The sequence below is a fragment of the Thamnophis sirtalis genome, unplaced genomic scaffold (assembly GCF_051295495.1).
Source record: "Thamnophis sirtalis isolate CommonGarterSnake01/CBP01778 unplaced genomic scaffold, rThaSir2_p1.2 scaffold_7, whole genome shotgun sequence".
NCBI lineage: Eukaryota > Metazoa > Chordata > Lepidosauria > Squamata > Natricidae > Thamnophis > Thamnophis sirtalis.
In genome coordinates this window covers 75,450,620-75,469,176 of record NW_028261387.1, presented here as the reverse complement: position 1 = coordinate 75,469,176, position 18,557 = coordinate 75,450,620, and the positions used below count along the sequence as shown (strand labels likewise).

Below are 18,557 nucleotides of genomic sequence, written 5' to 3'. Positions count from 1 at the left end.
TGAATTCTTTTGATTCTTATATAACTTCAAGCAGGTGTTAACCATTAATTGAGAAGATTACTGTACATAGGCATAATTAGCAAGAAATCAGTTTAATTGGACTGTCACAAGTGGATCTGACAATTAGCAACCAAAACAAATGCATTATGTTTGCCAGTTTTGGAAAGATGAGTGGAATATAAAATAAAACATGATTGGGGATAATTCCAATATGATTGGTTCCCTAAAGAGATTTATAGCTTTCTTCTGACACATAATAAAGGTATAGCAAACATACATAAAATTTCTGTTTCAAAGAATTTTGTAATAAAATGAGAGATAATATGTATAAGACTGATGGAAATTATGATAAGGTTTGAGAGATACATTCTTAAAGGAGCTTTAGGTCAAATTTGACTCCCCCTGTCTAGTTTAAAAGAACTGCCACAATTAAATGTATTGATAATATAGTAGTATTTTATTACTTAGTAGCTTCCATATGAATTATGGTTGTCACTTTAAGAATTGCCAGCCACTGTGGTCATATGGAATTCTGGGAATTACAGTCCCATAATGTAAAGGAGACTAGATTTGAAAAGACTGTATCAGCCCTTCAGGGTAGATCAGATTCAGAAATCAATGTTCTGTGTGTCAGAACTACTTTAATGGTAACAGCAATAGTAACAGAATCTTGCATATCTAAATGTGCTTCCCTCCTCCCTTCCATTATTTTTGTGTGAACTAACAAGCAGCTTGTCTGAGACACTATTTTACTTTCTTGGCTTGGGCTCAAGCCTCTTTTATCTGACAGTTTCCTTGGTAGCAGCTCTTCTTCCTGTCATTCCAGGCTATCCCTCTCCTTTGGTGTGCAACCAAATATTTAAACTGCAAACTTCAGAAAATCTAGAGAGAAGTGGTTTCCTTTCTATCAATTCTCTCCCAAGTTAAAATGTGACATTGACTTTTTAAAAATGTGTCTGGCCAACCATAATATTTAATTTATCTTTTAATTTTCTTTTCTGACATAGAGATAGAGATTATCACTTGAAGACATACAAATCAGTGATCCCAGCAAATAAACTAGTGGATTGGTTGATTGCTCAGGTAATGAGATTATAAAAATATTGATGTTTCTCTTCTTTTTGGGGTTCAGCCTCAACTCTCTCACATTTTGCAATGTTATTCCATAAAATTATTCTGCGCAAACTGTTGGAGCCTTTGGAGTCCAACCTGAAGGACTTCTTTGATATTGTAAATATTGAATTTATCAAACTGGAGATGAAATAAGGATGTTCCAGATGTTAACTTTTTATGTTCTACTAACTACATTCTTTAAAGGGACGCGGTGTCTCAGTTGCTAAGATGCTGAACTTTTCGATCACAAAGGTCAGCATTTTGGCAGTTTGAATCTCTACCGCCGTGTAACTGAGTGAGCTCCCATGACTTGTCCCAGCTTCTGCCAACCTAGCAGTTCGAAAGGTTGGTGACCCCTGCTTTAGTACCTTGTGCTGACACTGACTACTCGGATGCCTTTGAGAAGCTTACAAGCAAGATAGGAATCCAAACACAACTGTTGATATCCAGAAACTGCTCTTGTGAAAGAAAAATGTCAGATCAGTTATCAAAATACAATTTAAGTAGCTTTGTATTGCAGAATAATTTCTTGTGGTCTGGAACAAATTGTCGCTGTTTAATCCTATGTTAGGATACCAGAAGTAGGCCTAGTTTGTCTTCCATTTATGCTTAGATATCAACAATGCAAAATTCTTTATCCGAACAAGGAGAAGTAGGCTTCCTACTTTATTATGGCCATTCTTGTTCCATTTGTATTATATCTCAAACTATATAGTCAGGTGCCTTGTAGAATAGTCAAACTATTCTACAAGGCACCTGAGGGTAGAACAAGAAGCAATGGGTGGAAACTAATCAAGGAGAGAAGCAACTTAGAATTGAGGAGAAATTTCCTGACAGTTAGAACAGCTGTGGAACAGCTTAATCAGTGGAACAGCTTGCCTCCAGAAGTTGTGAATGTCCCAACACTGGAAGTTTTTAAGATGTTGGATAGCCATTTGTCTGAAACAGTATAGGGTTTCCTGCCTGGGCAGGGGGTTGGATGCTTCCAACTCTGCTATTGTATTATTGTATTATATCCAATAAAAGTATTTGAGAAGTTACAGATTCAGTCAACTCCTGACTTGAATGTTACTGGTTTGCAAGGCGTAATAATATGTGAATCTAAGTTGCATTATTAGCCATGTTTGTGTCACTGTTTTTATGTGCTATTTCTTGTAAACAAAGCAGATTCCCAAACGCTAGTTTAAGAACAGTGTCAAACAGATGTCACTTTAAAACTCATTTGGGGGTAAAATTAAATGGTAGCCTTTATAAATTCACTTAATAATTTTCTAAGCAAAGAAGCCATGTGGCAGGATGTTAAAATGGGAAAGCAGCATGTTATGGCATATAAATAATATTTCAATTAAAAAGTTATGAAATAGTGTTGATCAGCGCTTCTGGCTCTGGACACTTTGCCCATTAAAAAAGGGGGGAAAAAGCTTATTCTGCACTGAAAGTGTGTGGTTGATCTAAATTAAAAATAGTTTGAAACTGCTGTATACATATTGTCTAAATTAGGCAACTCGAGAAGTGTTTCTCAACTTTTGCAACATGAAGATATATGAACTTTAAATCCTCGAATTCCATGCTGGTTAGGGAATTCTGGGACTTGAAGTCCACATATTTTTAAGTTGCCAAAATTGAGGAACACTGTATTAGAGTTACCAGATTTGAGCTGCAGAAACCCAGATGACCTCTCAACCTCAAAGAGACACAGACAGCTCTGCTGTCATCTAGTGAATACCCAATTTTTTCAGCCCTGATCTGTTGGCCCTGTCATCCATAGCTGTTACAAGATACCTAGTGCTGGAGATTGCCTTTCATCAAGAGAAGTTTTGCTATTCATTTTCAATTAGTACCTTATTTTTGAGGCAACTCCCAGGGATAAATACAGAGAAGGAAGGTATCAAGTTGCTTTGTTTCCTTTTTCATCCTGGTGCAGAATGAAAAAGGAAACAAAGAGCACAGGGGAAAGCAACTACTTTAGAGACAAAAGATAAGCAAAACGAAATACTTAATTTACCATTCTTTAAGGAAAAGGCTAGAAAGAGTATTGATAATTATAACAGCTAATTGAGACTTTGGTGCACATAATATTGTCATCTTAAAACTATTATGTATTAGTTTTAAAACTATTACTAAAGGTCTGTTTAGTAGTCTTTGCAAGGCTCAGTCTTTGTTTTGCTTGGTTTATTGTCCTGGGTATGAATGAGTTGCTAAGCCAAATGAATCTACTTTATCCTATTGCTATTCAAAGCTCCTGGCCATAATTTCATCCTGTATGTTTATAGTTGGAAACAATGGAGATTTGTACATGTATAGACCAGGAAGTGGAGCAGAAGTGCTATGTATTCCAACCCCTTGCTTAGCAGACAGAGTTATCCATTTCCCTCCTCTGTTCCTTTCTATATTAACTTTACTGGACAAAGTTCTCTAATGAAAAGAAAGGAAATTTTCAAAACTCATAACTAAGCCTTCTCTCCAAACCATTGATTAGTTTGACTTAGGAATCCAAGAAAGGAAGGGACTTCAAACCAAGGGCAACACACCGTATTTTTCCATCTATAAGATGCCCCCATGTATAGGATGCCCCCCCGTTTCATACCCCAAAAATCAGAAATCAATATAATAGACATTTATTTTGCAGAGTAAAACATTCATTTATTGTTACCGATATTTATTTATTTTTGTTTTCTGACATTTTTATGGGCTCAGAACACAGAACTGACATTATCGCTCCCTGTCGCACCTGGGCACTGACTACACCAGGGGTCGGCAACCTTAAACACTAAAAGAGCCACAAAGGTCCTAACCGGAAGCCCCCAGTTCAATTCTGGAGCCGACCGTAAGTCCGGCTTCCCCACCATAGATTCTCCTAGCACAGCATCCTTTTTCCTCTATCTGTCCTAACCGAAAGCCCTATCAATTGTGGAGTTGACTGGCGACAGGGAGCCGCAGCATAGGGATGAAAGAGCCACATGCAGCTCCAGAGCCGCTTGTTGCTGACCCCTGGACTACATACTCTACACAGCATCAGCTGATGTCAGATACATAAGGCTCATGATTGGAGAAAATTTGTTAGCTTGTCTCTGCAATCTGAAGTTTCACTCATGAGGCTAATTTGCAAAGATAATGTATCGACAGTTTTGCAACCATAGTTCTCTCGGCCCTCCTCCATTTTTAGGTAAATAGTTTTAAGAAAAATTATCATCTTATAAACAGAAAAATACGGTACTTTGAATATCTATGTTACTGACTGTTTCAATAAGAAATTACACATTTTAGAGTGGGCCAAGAACTGCAGTATCCATGAGCATTGTTTCTGGTATGATTGAGGAATGAAAAAGTATCTTTAAGTTCAAGTGGAACAGAGGGGAAATGTATTCCAGTGGGAGTGATCTTTTGGTAAAGAGAGAAAACTACACTAATAAACTTAAAACTGCCCAACTCTCGTGAACTGCTTGCCATATGGAACTAAGCCTATATAGTTCCATTCCAAGTGGCCACCCACACAAGTGGTTGAGCAGATAAAATGGGAATCTGGCACCAAAATAAATGTGTTTCTTTTTTCTTCCGCTTTCGTCTTGTCAGCCAAAAACACCTATTACATCATTCCTAGAACTATTAGACTGAACACAATGAAATCATATGACTATATGTAATTATTTTAAGCAGCTGTTTCTCATGGGGCACACAGGCATGATATTTCATATTTTATTGTATTTATTCCCTATTAAAACTGCTCTTGGAGAACTCTAAATAAGGGGTCATTATCCTTCAGTAGGTTCTGCTGCCTCTTATTCTGATATTTTATGGTATGTGTAAATCAAAGCCAGCTATAGATGGCTTTGATTATATGGCTAGTAAAAGAAAGCTTCTTCATAGAGACAACTGGCTGCAACTGTGTACTGTTAAAAACAGCTCCTTTATGAGATTCTGGTCTTTGTCCTCCCAAAGCTTAAGGAAGACAAAAGGTACTATATTTAGGAGTGAATGGGATTTAAGTAAAGGGAGTCCTGCTTTAATTACTTCTACTGTCTCTTTCTAAAGACTGCTCTGTTCATTTGGGAACTGGGATCTGGTTGTGGTAGGATTGTTTGATTTACGATTTGCCCAGGATATAACATTTATCTTCTTTTGTTACTAGGGTGACTGCCAGACCAGAGAGGATGCTGTGGCACTGGGAGTCGGGCTCTGTAACAATGGTTTTATGCATCATGGTAAGCCGTTAATTCTTCCTTATCCTAACCAATTATCAAGGATTTTAACTTTGTTTCTTTAACCAACAAACGTGGTCAATTTTATGACAGACTTTTTAATCAAGTACACTCTGAATTACATCTCCTAGAATCACAATCTTTCCCCCCAATATATTTTTGACAGCTACTAAACTGGACTTTAGGCAACAGCCAAGCCCAGATATTCCAGTTGCTTCCCCTCTGTCTAAAAATAGTAAAATTCTGGTAAAGAATCTTTTTCATCCCAATTTAGGATGAGAGCTACATTTGAAAAGCAGAAGTGTTCATAGTTTAAACTTGGTAGAAGTGGGTGTCTCTCAGTAAGGGAAGCAGGTTAAAATCTAAATCCTAGATTTAGTTACTCAAAAGTAGGAGACAGAAGCAGCACAGAATCTCACCAGATTCTCTTGGTGATGGAAAATTAGATTTTTGGAACAAACTTAAAGAAAGACCTTTTACCCAAATCAGTCTGCTAATGCTAGATTTCCCTGGTAAGAAATATATTTGCAAATAAATTACAATTCAGATGTTTCATTCTAAAGAGTCAACAACAAAGAAGAATTGTAACACTGAGGATTGGAATTCTATGCCCTCACACTCCCTATTCTGTCTGTCTCTCTGTCTGGATATCTGGAAGTGTGCAGGTCAGAGGTGGTATTCAGCAGGTTCTGACCAGTTCTGTTAAACTGGTAGCGGAAATTTTGAGTAGTTCGGAGAACTGGTAAATACCTCTGACTGGCCCCGCCCTCATCTATTCTATGCCTCCCGAGTCCCAGCTGATCGGGAGGGAATGGAGTTTTTGCAGTAACCTTCCCCTGGAGTGGAGAGACAATGGAGATTTTAAAGTTTCCTTCCCCTGCTACACCCACCAAGCCATGCTACGCCACACCCACCAAGCCACGCCCACAGAACCGGTAGTAAAAAAATTTGAAGCCCATCACTGGTTCAGATCACAAATCAGCAAGAAAAAGTGAGGCAAGTGAATCAAGGAAAGAAAATGAAAATCCTTGTATGTTAAATGCTCTCTTGTACAGAAGAAAGCAATAAGAGAAGAGAGGTTTTAGCTCAGCTATAATACAATTCATTTAGCTTTGGCTTTATATATTGCATGAACCCAGCCTTTGTGGTATGTAAACCACATTTTATAACTTAATGTGCTTTTCAAGCCCTGCCAACTGAGGTTAAGTAAATGATGGTTAACCAACGTATGGCTTTGTGTGGTATGTGAACCTAGTCCAATCTGTGAAGATTTGTGAATAGTTGTGATAAAAGACAACCAGTCCATTTGTTGATTATTTTGTTTGAGAAATAATTTTGAAACAGCTACAGTATCAGTTTATATAGGGGTTCAAGCATTTTCCATAGAAAATGAGTGAATGAATCAATAAACAATGAAAAAAAAATCACAGTTTATTAAGACATATATTTATGGCTATGACAAATTTAGCACATTTAAAAAGGGGTGAATTACTAAAGATATCAGACTAGAGCTTAAACTTTGAGAGTACAAAGTAATGGCAAAAGTAACAACATATATTCATAATTGAAGTCTTAACTCTATTTAAGCAAGAGTAACTTCCATATCTGCTGTATATTTTTCAGCAATGAAAATATAAATATTTAAAATATGGTTTTAAAGGAAAAAAAGAATTGAAATTGGAAACACAGACACAAAAAAATCTACAAGCATTGGAGATCACACTTGTCTAATAAACCTATTCTATTCTATTCTATTCTATTTTATTCTACAGAGTACAACAAAGGGAAGTTAGAAACTAATATTTAGTAATGTTTAGTAGTTTTTTCTTTTGTATATTTAACATATTTAGTAAATTCATATTAGCTGCCATTTTATATACTTGTCTCATCCAGTTCAGATTAAAATCCTTACATCATTAAAATAATTTAATGTACTTTGTTTTTTATTGTTAAAATCACACCTGAGATTTGAACACTAACTGTACAATCTGGTGCTATAATTCCTTATAGATAGCATTTTAAAAATTCCTTATAGATAGTATTTTTCTGAATCATTTTTTCTTCTTTTCTTCTTTTGCTTGCTTATGTTCATTTTTCTTATTATACACACACACACACACACACACACACACACACACACACACACACACACACACTATAAACAATAAATAGCATAACCCTCCATCCAGAACACAAACTCATAGGGATATTATTAGATAAGATAAGTATATCCAACTTGGATTTTACTTCCAAGGTTTCTCTGTCTACTGATGTCTTTCAGTGAGCAGCAGAGGTTCCATGAAATGAAAGGCAATTCATTCACACACATCACAGCCTTTCTTTTCTTTGTTTGCTATGCAATAAAGTAGAACTACAGGAAGACACAATGGCCTCAGATTATTCTGGCATCTTTTCAGGCAGCTTTAATTAATGTAATTTATTTTCCACTTCTGTGTGTATTCTTGTCCCGATAACTATTGTATTCTGGACATTTGAAGGAAAAATAAACAGATTTAAGAAACACAGAGAGCCAGTGGTGGGGTGTCAATTTTTTTACTATTGGTTCAGGGGGGCGTGCACGCAACACTTCTGTGCATGCAGGATGGAGCCTACCGGTTCGCCTGATCTGGGACAAACCGGAGGCAACCCACCTCTGCAGAGAACATTTTCTAGAGAGCCAAATTCTTTGAACCTCTTCTTGACCAAACTGGCATTTATGCTTTTATAATGTTCTTTTTGAATTAGCAAAGATACTCCATAAGCACGGCTTTACGCAGAATGCCATATGTATATTTTAATAATAATAATCCAAAGGCCCTGCATCCAAAGAATTGCATTTTATTAATGAGATGACCATTTACATTATTTTTGAGGTTATGAGACCACTGATCCAATTCGTTTATGGCCTTAGGTGGGGACATTTCAAATTTATGCTGTGTAACCTAATTTATCAGAGGTACTGGCAGGCCTTCTGGTGAATCATCTCCTCTACTCTTAAAACACGTGCAGTCATCCCTCTATTGATAGTAGCAGGATCAAAGTGCAAAGGCTACAGGGATATCTTCCCTAAAGGTTTTAAGGCATCAAAATAGATATAAACAGGACCTTGCAGGGGCTGTGGACAGTACCATTTAACTGGTGCTGGTCTTGAATGCTCAGAACTAAACCTTCTCTGTCCTTTCTTTAAGTCCATGTCCATTTCCCTCATTAGGTTGTTTTGGAGTCCCTGCTCCACTATCCACATATTGTTTTTCATTGATTCAGACTTCAGGGTTACCCCAAGCTTATTGATGGTACTGTTTGGGATGACTGAGCACCCATATTCATTGCTGAACATGAAAGATAGAGAAAATAATTTGGGCCTATTCTATGTCAACAGGGATGGGTTCCTACTGGCGTTGGTACCGGTTTGCTTCACACACATGCGCAGTTCACTGTAAATTGTTCTGTGCATGTGCAAAGAACATGAAAAACTACTAAAAAACATGCCAGCAACAGCAGCAGCAACCGGGGAACCGGTTTGGGGGCGTGGCTACCCTGGGTCGCTGCCAGTTCTAGGACCAAGGCCAAATTTCCACCACCATGTCACCAAACCAGTGCGAACCTGTAGAAACCCACCTCTGATGTCAAACTATTGTGATTTACCATAAGAGGAGTTAGATTATAGCCCCCCATAATTTGCAGGTCTAAGGATTGAGCGATAGTTCAACATTTCTTCAGCCTTGGGAAGGCTACCATTATGTCAATATGGAATGTCAAATGAAATAACTCCAAGAAGGGGCAATGTGATACTTTTTTTTGTGCCTTCAAGTAAAACTTTTGGCAACCAAATGGAAGTTTTGGCAAGTCAATGTTTTTTTCTTGCATTATGTCTATGGAGAGTCTCAATCATCCACCAGGTCATGGTTGTCCCAAAGGTGCTTTCCCAAAAGGCAAGTGGACTTCTGTTTTTCAGAAGAGGTTTTCTATTGATGTGTCCTTAAGTCTACGAGAGGATGACTGGCCCAAAGTCACCCAGTTAGTGTCATACCTAAGGCAACAATAGAACACATAGTTTCAGGCCCAGTGTCTATAACCACCACACCAAACAGACTCTTCCTATATGATAACAGGAATTTTGTTAGGACCAGTTCAGTAAATCTGAATAAACTATAAAAATGGGTGATAGGCAATGCATCTGCTCATTCCTTTTATATTATCTTTCATAGATAATACTATTCTTGAAGCTATTAGTATATGATTTACGTGTTCAAACTTGGGTATGACGCATTTCAGACAAGTAAAAATGACTTTAAAAGTGCTGAAGGAGAGGAGCTGCATGCAGCTGAGGAGTAAATTTAGCACTATGTCCATTTTCAGTTTTTCATGGAATGGGCTGGCCTTTGGAAGCCTCACAATGGACCTATGTTTACCAATTTGAATTTTTCCAAGCCATGGATGAAAAGCAGGCGTTGTTTTGTGTCCTCCTTTGGATATTTTAGATTCTGTGTCAGCAGTGTGAAAGCCAGGCTCCTGGCTAGCTGCAGGGACACAGTGTCAGACATGATGCAAAGAGAACAACTTTTTCCCATTGGGGGCTAGCAAGACACAAACCATCAATTTATAGAGTTTGAAAAAATGGAGAGAGAGATAAGGGAAGGGAAGGAACTGATTTCAGCCAAAAACTTGCTTTGAACATTGTGTTTACGTTGGAGGAATCCCGATAATTTCACACTGAGGTTTTCTCTGTAACTACAGTGTCAATTGTCTATTTTCCAGAAAGAAACATTGTTAATGTGATTTGATTATATATATTTTTTTTTAAAAAAAACTTTTTTTCCAGCCCAGATAGGACAAAGCACATGCTTCTGGAAAGCTTTTTTCAGAGAGTTATCTCAGGATGTAACTGTAATGCCTTTCAATGAAAAATGACATAACCCAAAGTTTAGCACCCAACCCCAGACATTTAAGGAGGGCATTAAGGACTCTTTAGAAACCATATATAGCTACATATAAGACTGCGATGGCTGACATTAATTTAAGACTGTGACTATACTTGTAGATCCATATAGATTTATGAAAGTAATGTCATGTTTTCCTGCTTTTTGGACTCAAGTACTGGAGAAGAGTGAATTCAGAGATGAATCTCAGTACTTCCGTTTTTACGCTGATGAGGAGATGGAAGGTACAAATTCGAAGAGTAAGCCTCTGCGAAATGACTTCAAGCTTATTGAAAACATCTTAGCTAAAAACCTGCTGGTAAGAAAAATCAAAACCTTGTAATTGTGTGCCAATTAATCTGTTGTAAATAGAAAAATCTCATCTCTGCGCTCTGCTAGAGAAATATTTTCAACTGTATATCCCTCTAAGATAAAAATGAATGGATATTTTGCATAAGTTGAGGACTATCCTAGGAAGGGCTTCACTGCAGAAGCCAAGAACAATTGTTCCACAGAGGGAAAAAATGGATCACTTGGCCTATTGGAATAGACATAGGAGACCCAGTCAGGGGAGGAGGCAGAAATTGTGGTTTAGGCATGAAGAAATGGTGATAGTAGCAGACAAAGTATGCCACAGATACTTGTCTCCTAATATCTAAACTAGCTTATCTAAAAAAAAAGTTAACTTTAATTTTTTCTCTAAACCAGGCCATTAGCACCTCTATAATTTTTTTAATTTATGAGGGACGTGGCGGCTCAGTGGCTAAGACACTGAGCTTGTCGCTCAGATAGGTCAGCAGTTCAGCAGTTCGAATCCCTAGCACCGCTTAACGAAGTTACTTGTACCAGCTTCTCATTACTTGTCCCAGCTTCTACAAACCTACCAGTTTGAAAGCATGTAAAAATAGAAATAGAAAAATAGGTACCACCTTTGGTGGGAAGGTAACAGCATTCCGTGTGCCTTTGACATTTAGTCATGCTGATCACATGACCACAGAGACATCTTCGGACAGCACTGGCTCTTCGGCTTTGAAATGGAGATGAGCACTGCCCCCTAGAGCTTGGAACTAGCACTTATTTTACCTTTATCTTTAAATTTGTTTAATATGAACTGGCTTGTATAACATTGCACAGTGTTTAAGATGGAATGTCCTCCAATTTATGAGTAGACTTTTATTAAAGGTTATAACTACTGAGAGATATTTCTTTAGTTGGATGAAATGTTATTCTACAATTCTGATAAATTTAATGAGAACCTAGATGGATGTAGAAATAAATATTTGCATTAATGCGCTGAGATTACATTTAATTCTAACTTTGTGTAAGTCTATTTTGGATTTGAAGGGAGTTTAAAATCAAAGCTTATTTATGCCGGAATTATTTTGTATTAAGTACATCACTGGTATATCATATTTATAAATGATTTGCTCTGGTTAGCATTCCAACAATGCACGTTTGCTGAGGGCTTATCCACATGAATTCGGTTGAATTATAGTCATAACTTTGGGGAAAAAACAAAAAAAAATCATTTGGTGCATTTTCAAACAATTTTGAAATCTTTCCAAATAAAAATCAAGTTAATGAGTTTCCTCATTAGATCCAATTGACTCTAGAACACGGGTGTCCAACTCGTGGCATCACGTTGCCGTCACATGACGTTTGGCAATGTTTTTCCCCTTCGCAGAGCTGGAGTGAGCCTGGCCTGCATGTGCTGCCAGTTTGACACCCCTGCTATACAACTTAACAGCTAGAAACTACCATTTGTTCAGCATCATTATAATTTTAAACAGTTGGTAACAAATGGTTGTTAAGTCAGGATACCTGTAATTAATTACCAGGGAAGAACAGGCCTTCATCCAAAGATTTTAGCTAAAAAAAAAGGCTTTTGCAGGAAGTGATGTTTTTTAATATAATTTGGATTAAGAACCGTCCTAATCCTTAATATGATTAAGACACAGTACAAACATGAAATTATCATACCTACTATTGGTTTAGCTCTCAGCCTTTTTATCTTTTATCTGATCTGTATGCCAGTCACTGTCTTGAAAGCATCAGTTGTACATACTGAGCTGAAACAAGAAGCAATTGAAACCCTGCATTTCTACAAGTACGGATGCAGCTTTTCTTAACAAATAATCACTTCAGTAAAAAGATCTCCATCATTCAGGAAAAAAAATAAGTAAAACTGTATCATTAAAGGCTAAAGAAGAAGAAGATTCTCCTCTGTAAGTTTTTAGTTTACTGATTTTGTAATGGAAAGTAATGGAAAGAAATGAACAATATTTTGTTTTTAGTTGATGTTGAAGTTTGGAAGAAAGAATTGGAATAGCAAAACTATTTGGAGCCAAATAGATTATTATTATTATTTGGCAAAAAAAAGAACCCTTGTGTGTTAAAGATTTTATTTTTTAATGTTGTTCTAAGGTTCTTCCAGAAGAGGATGATTATGGATTTGACATAGAAGAAAAGAATAAAGCCATTGTGGTAAAGTCTGTTCACCGAGGTTCACATGCAGAGGTAAGCACTTCTGATTTGTAACTATTTCTTCCTAAATAAAACTTCAGAGTTTCATGTTTTTAAGAAATGGTAAAACACATAGCACCTTCTACAATCCCTGATTCATTAAATTGCTTTGGGGTACTGAAAGGTTTTTCACCCTCGGATCTAGCATTTTTGCAGAAAAATTCAGTAAACTGCTCTCCAGGTATGTTGGGGCTAAAATTCTATTCATTTCCCAAACACTAAGCCTTCATATCTGAAAGGCATCCAGTTATGAAAGTTGGTTGAAGTGATAAATACAGTAAAAGCCCAAAATAATGTTTTTGTTGTTGTTAGTTGCAAAGTCATATCTGACCAATCGCGACCCCATGGACAACATTCCTCCAGGCCTTCTTGTCCTCTACCATCCTCTGGAGTCCATTTAAGCTCACACCTAAAAGGTTTAAAGGTTTAAAGGTTTATTGCATTTATATGCCGCCCTATTCCCTGAGGGACTCAGGGCGGCTAACAACCCCGGGGGGGGGGGGGTAGTCCACACAAGGTAACACAAACAGACAAAATACAGAGAAAAATTTAAAAACAATCAACAGTCACACAATTCGAGTGGGGAAGGGAACTCGTCAACCCCAGGCCTGCCGGAAAAGCCAGGTTTTAACGGCTATACGGAAAGCCTGAAGGGAGGTGAGGGTCTGAATCTCCACGGGGGGCAGTTCCTACTGCCATCCAGCCACCTCATCCTCTGTTGTCCCCTTCTCCGTTTGCCCTCAATCTTTCCCAGCATTAGGCTCTTCTCCAGTGAGTCCTTCCTTTTCATTAGGTGGCCAAAGTATTTGAGTTTCATCAAATACTTCAAAACCCCATCGACGGTACCAAAAGGCAGAATAATGTACCCTTTTGCAAATGTGAATCTATTTGCTATGAATCTGCGTTTCAATCTTCAATCATTGCAAGTGGTTTGCCTTTTTTCTCTGCAGCAGAGCGATTAATATCTTAGGGGAAAGGATTAAGATCAGGAAACGAGAGTGAAATGAAAGGGTTAATTCCACAACCCACCTACAGAGCTATTTCCTCATTAAATTAATAGCCTTTCTGATTGCTCTGAAATTAAAAATAAAATGCTACAAGAGATCCTGATCACCAGCTTTCCCTGAAATGCTTATAGGGCTCTTAAGGGGAAAAAAGTGTGTCAGCTGGAAATTAAAATACTATATATGGTAGTAATAATCATTTTCTGATGATCAAAAAACTGATAATTGAGAATATAGTTGCACAGCAGATCATATTGAGATAAGAAAGGCTCCCTTGAATCAAATTCAACTTTGATGATTATATGGACATGTTTATGTAGTTACTTAACAATGGGGAACTAGTTGGCTATTGCCTTTTTCCAGTTCCTTCAACTTTTCAGTCTGGTCTCCCAAATCTAAGATTGCCTAATGATCTCCTATTGAATAGCCAGGCCAGATTTGCTTATCTTTTGAAGTTCAGAAAATATCAGCAAAGTGCTGACACCTGCTGGAATTTCATTGAAATGGTGGAAAACAAACGTATGGAATGAAATTTAAGGGTCAGCATATGTTGAATGTCTCAGCAAATAAGACCTTGAGATGTGTGTGTATGTGAGATGTTCAGTGAGGAGACAGAGGAGGTGGAAAAAATAAGCCCTCTTTGATACCAGCACTATTACACCGTAAGTGAACTTGTACAGTGTAACTCTGGTCTTGCTGTATATTTGTTTATTTCATATCCTCAAATTGCTCAGTAAACAAAAGAGGATCCTGGGCTGCCTATAATCCAAAGAAGGATTCAGATGTTATGTCTATATCAGGGCTGTGAAACTCGAGGACCACAGGCCAGATGAGCCACATGCTGGCCACTCCTATGCTTGGTTTAGTGAAGGGAAAAAAGGTCCCAATATGTCACCTGACAACGTGAGTTTGACACCCCTGGTCTATATGCAAAATACAGATTACAGAGTTGGATAGGACCATGGAGGTCTTCTAATCCAAGCTCACGCAGGAGACCCTATACCATCCCAGACGAATTGCTGCCCAATCTCTTCTTAAAAACCACCAGTGATGGAGCAACAGGGGTGGGTTCCTGCCGGTTCTAACTAGTTCGGTAGAACAGGTTCCACAAATCTTCCATGCCGTTTAGAACTGGTTGGAACGCTTGGCTCGCTCCCCCTGCCCGACGCGATCTCCTTTCATTCTCCATCTGCCTCATTCACTCGTTTGGGCAGCAGAGAATGAAAGGAGATTGCATAGCCGAGGGCAAAGGAGTTTGCAGCCTCCTTGATTCAAACATTCGGGCAGAATGAGGCTCCGCTGGTCCAGAGCCCATCCGGGAAGACGAGCAATGTGAGGGGGACCCCTCCTCCCGCAGATGGGCTTCGGACCAGCGGAGCCTCGTTCTTCTTTTTAACCAGGCAGTTGTCAAGAGAAAAGAGGGCAGCGCACGCCACTTGGGCTTGTGCAGCAGCTAAAGAACAGGAGGTAAGGATTCGGCTCTGCACAAGCCCAAGGGCACGCACTGTCCCCTTCGGGTTGCTGGAACAGCAAGTTTCAAGGCAAAACCCAGCTTCCTTGTGCGGCAAGAGAGAAAGTTGCCTGAGATGTCGCTGGGAGAATGTCCCTTTTAGGTTGCTGAAACAGCAAGCTTCAAGGCAAAACTCAGCTTCCTTGTGCGCCTGCAACTTAATGCTCTTCAAGAAGCCTGCATTACTGGGAGCAGCAGAAGGATCAGCGGCGGGCGCCACCTCCACCCCCAGTGTCCAGTGTCCTCCTCGGGAACCTCAAGTTGTAGCTGTTTGCACGTATCTCCCGAGCTTCTCTCGGGAGGTGAAATGGAAGGTGCCCCACTCGCAGAATCTCCGGATGAAATGCGAGTGAAGGGCGCAGTGACAGGAGAGGCTGGCCATCCCCGAGCCAACTCTCGAGGAAGGAGGCAGAGATGAAGCCCGGGGCTCGCTTCCCTGCCTCCTTCCTCTGAGAGCTGCAGGCAGCAGGGAGAACAAGTCTTCTTTGCCAGCTTCCCAGCTGGCAAAACAGAAATTTTCACCAATTGGAAGGTATGTGTGTGAGAGGGGGGGGGGAGAGAAAGAAAGAGAAAGAGTAAGAGAGAATAAAAGGAAGGAAGAGGGAGAAAGAGAAAAAGAGAGAGAGAAAGAGAGAAAGAGAGAGAAAGAAAGAAAGAAAGAAAGAAAGAAAGAGAAAGTAAGTGGGGAAGAGAGAGACAGGAAAGAAAGAACAAAGGAAGGAACGAAGGACAGAAGGAAGGAAGAGAAAAGATGGAAAGAAGAAAGAAAGAGGGAGAGAGACACAAGAAAGAAAGAATGGAAGGAAAGAAGAAAAAGAAAGAGAACTTATGATCATAATTTAGCCCAAAATTTTGGTTGCTAAATAAGAGCATTATTAAATGATTTTCACCACATTTTACAAGTTGGCCACTCCCACTCGGTCACATGACTGCCAAGCCACACCCACAAAATAGGCCACACCTACATAGTAGGTTCTAAAAAAATTTGAAACCCACCACTGTGGAGCACCCACAACTACTGGAGGCAACCTGCTTCACTGATTAACTGTTCTTACTCTCAGGAACTTTCTCCTTAGTTCTAGGCTGGATCTCTTTTTGCTTAGTTTCCATAAGTTTAATTCTTGCCTTGCCATCAAGTGCTTTGTCCCCCTGTTCTGTGACATCCTCTCAAATATTGGAAGACTGATATCATGTCATCCCTAGTCCTTTTCTTGGTTAGACTCACTAGACCTACCCAGTTTCTGCAACCGTTCATCATATGTTTTAGCCCCCAGACCACTAATCATCTTTGTTGCTCTTCTCTGCACTTCTTTTTTAGAGTCTCAACATCTTTTTTGTATTGTGACCAGAACTAGATGCTGTATTCCAATTCTATAATAAGTTTAAAAAAACTACCTGCCAACACCTGGAGACCACGAGCTTGGGGAAATGTGACCTTTGCTATGAAACCTAAATTATTTGTTCGACTCTCTTGAAATATTTTTTTTAAAAAACCAATCATTTCAAATGCTGAACTAAACCCTAGGTAGATCCTCTCCTTGCAAAGGTTACTTGGCTGTTGCTCCCATTGGTCTCACTAAAAAGTCACTGGTTTGAAGGAGTTGATTAGGTGTTGAGATGAAATATTCTCATGTAGAAGGAAGGAATTGCTGGATGGTTATCTTTTTATTTGCTAAGCATTTCCAGACCTGCTTAGTTTCCCAAGGGCAGCATTCTGCCTCCCAAGCAGTTTGTGTAAAATGATTGTGCTTGTCCGCACAATTACAACTACAACCTATTATCCTGTAGAAAGACTGAACTACAGTTCCTATCTCTAGACATTGGCCACGTTGAGTGGGACTAATGGGAGATGTACTTCATCCAGAGGTCATTTGGCTGGAGAAGATTGTGCTTGATTATCTATTTTGTCATGATTGATGGTATCTGCTTAGAGAGTATTTTAATAGCTGAACTATTGGCTGACCAATCATTATTTTAGTTTCATAGGACAGTCACCTATTAAAAGGGTTTTGTTGGAAACAGAAAAGGCTATAGTTGCACACAATTTGGCAAGTGTGTTTTTAAAAAAGGTTTAAAAAACATTCTAAAAATATATTTGCTTCCTTTCCTTAAATTTTTGCTATGAACCATTGGCTCTGTTTCCAGGACTTGAAATCTTGTGACAATAATATTTTGTTCAATTCTTCAATTGTGTTTTGATTGCAAAGCATCAAGCAAAAGAACTAGCTAAGTAGGTAAAAATCATTTGTTAAAACCTCTGGTGGCTTGATGCTCTCCAGGTTGAAGACTGGGAGCTATACAATCTTGGTGATATTTATAGGCTTGTAAAATCTTGGTGATATTTATGGGATTGTAAAATGTCATATTAAATAGTGTTTATTGACACTATATGAATAATAAGAGAAATAAGATATAGACTCATTTATATAATCTTTTGTACCTCATGCATTTCAGAAAACATATTTGAAGTCCAGTAAAAGTTACAGAAAATATAGGTGGTTGTATAATTGCATATTATATTCTCTAGTTTTGATTGTTTTGCATAACTGTGGTTATGGTAACCATGAGCCAGGAACTGAGAATAATCTGAGAAAAATTTTAGGAATGTATTTTTTTCCCACTAAAAAAATCCAAAATTCTTTAGAAAACCTTGATCATTGTTGGTATCAAATATTACATTTTAAAACATACTCCACATAGAATTCATACTGCTCTGAACTTAATTGAAGCAATTTTCTGATAAATTAAATAAGATGTAAGCATATGATTCTTGTAGAAAGGGACACCTTTTAGTAATAAACATAATTCTTTTTTATAGAGGAAAAGTCACACAAAATATTACGTATGTCATAAGGATGAATATTCGTCCAATAAGATTTCAAAAGTGACAGTTTTCCCTATAACCTTTTTTTGTAGATCTTTAGGAAAAGAATCCATGCAAATTTATTGCTCTTTCTGTTTATGTGCATGTTAGTCCAATGTGCTTTCCTACACAAATAATAAATTGGCATTGGTCTTGGGGTAGTCAGTAGTTATTTCATTAATTTATGTGCAACATTAATAAATGCCCAAATTAGTTGGGGTTCTTGGTAATATCTAAAAAAGGAAAACAAGACAACAATTCACTTTTCAACTCAGAAGATTTTGGAAAACAACCGACATTTACATTTCTCTGAAAAAGTATTCTTTCTGATTTTCTGAATTTCTGCATATTGTTGCCACTTAATATTATCAGAATTATAAGTGGATCCTCTTTCTTTCTTTCTTTCTTTCTTTCTTTCTTTCTTTC

The 18,557-nt window shown here is 38.2% G+C and overlaps 1 protein-coding gene across 2 annotated transcripts in view; it reads left to right on the top strand.

Annotated features, from left to right (window-relative positions):
* The window catches only part of PREX1 (phosphatidylinositol-3,4,5-trisphosphate dependent Rac exchange factor 1), a 228,898-nt gene that overhangs the window by 165,334 nt on the left and 45,007 nt on the right, over window positions 1-18,557 (top strand). For both annotated transcript variants that reach the window (XM_087720448.1, XM_087720447.1), the window contains exons 14-17: window positions 1,008-1,083; window positions 5,243-5,315; window positions 10,408-10,550; window positions 12,656-12,748. In XM_087720448.1, coding sequence (XP_087576574.1) covers window positions 1,008-1,083; window positions 5,243-5,315; window positions 10,408-10,550; window positions 12,656-12,748 — 385 coding nt within the window. The remainder of the gene's footprint in view (window positions 1-1,007; window positions 1,084-5,242; window positions 5,316-10,407; window positions 10,551-12,655; window positions 12,749-18,557) is intronic.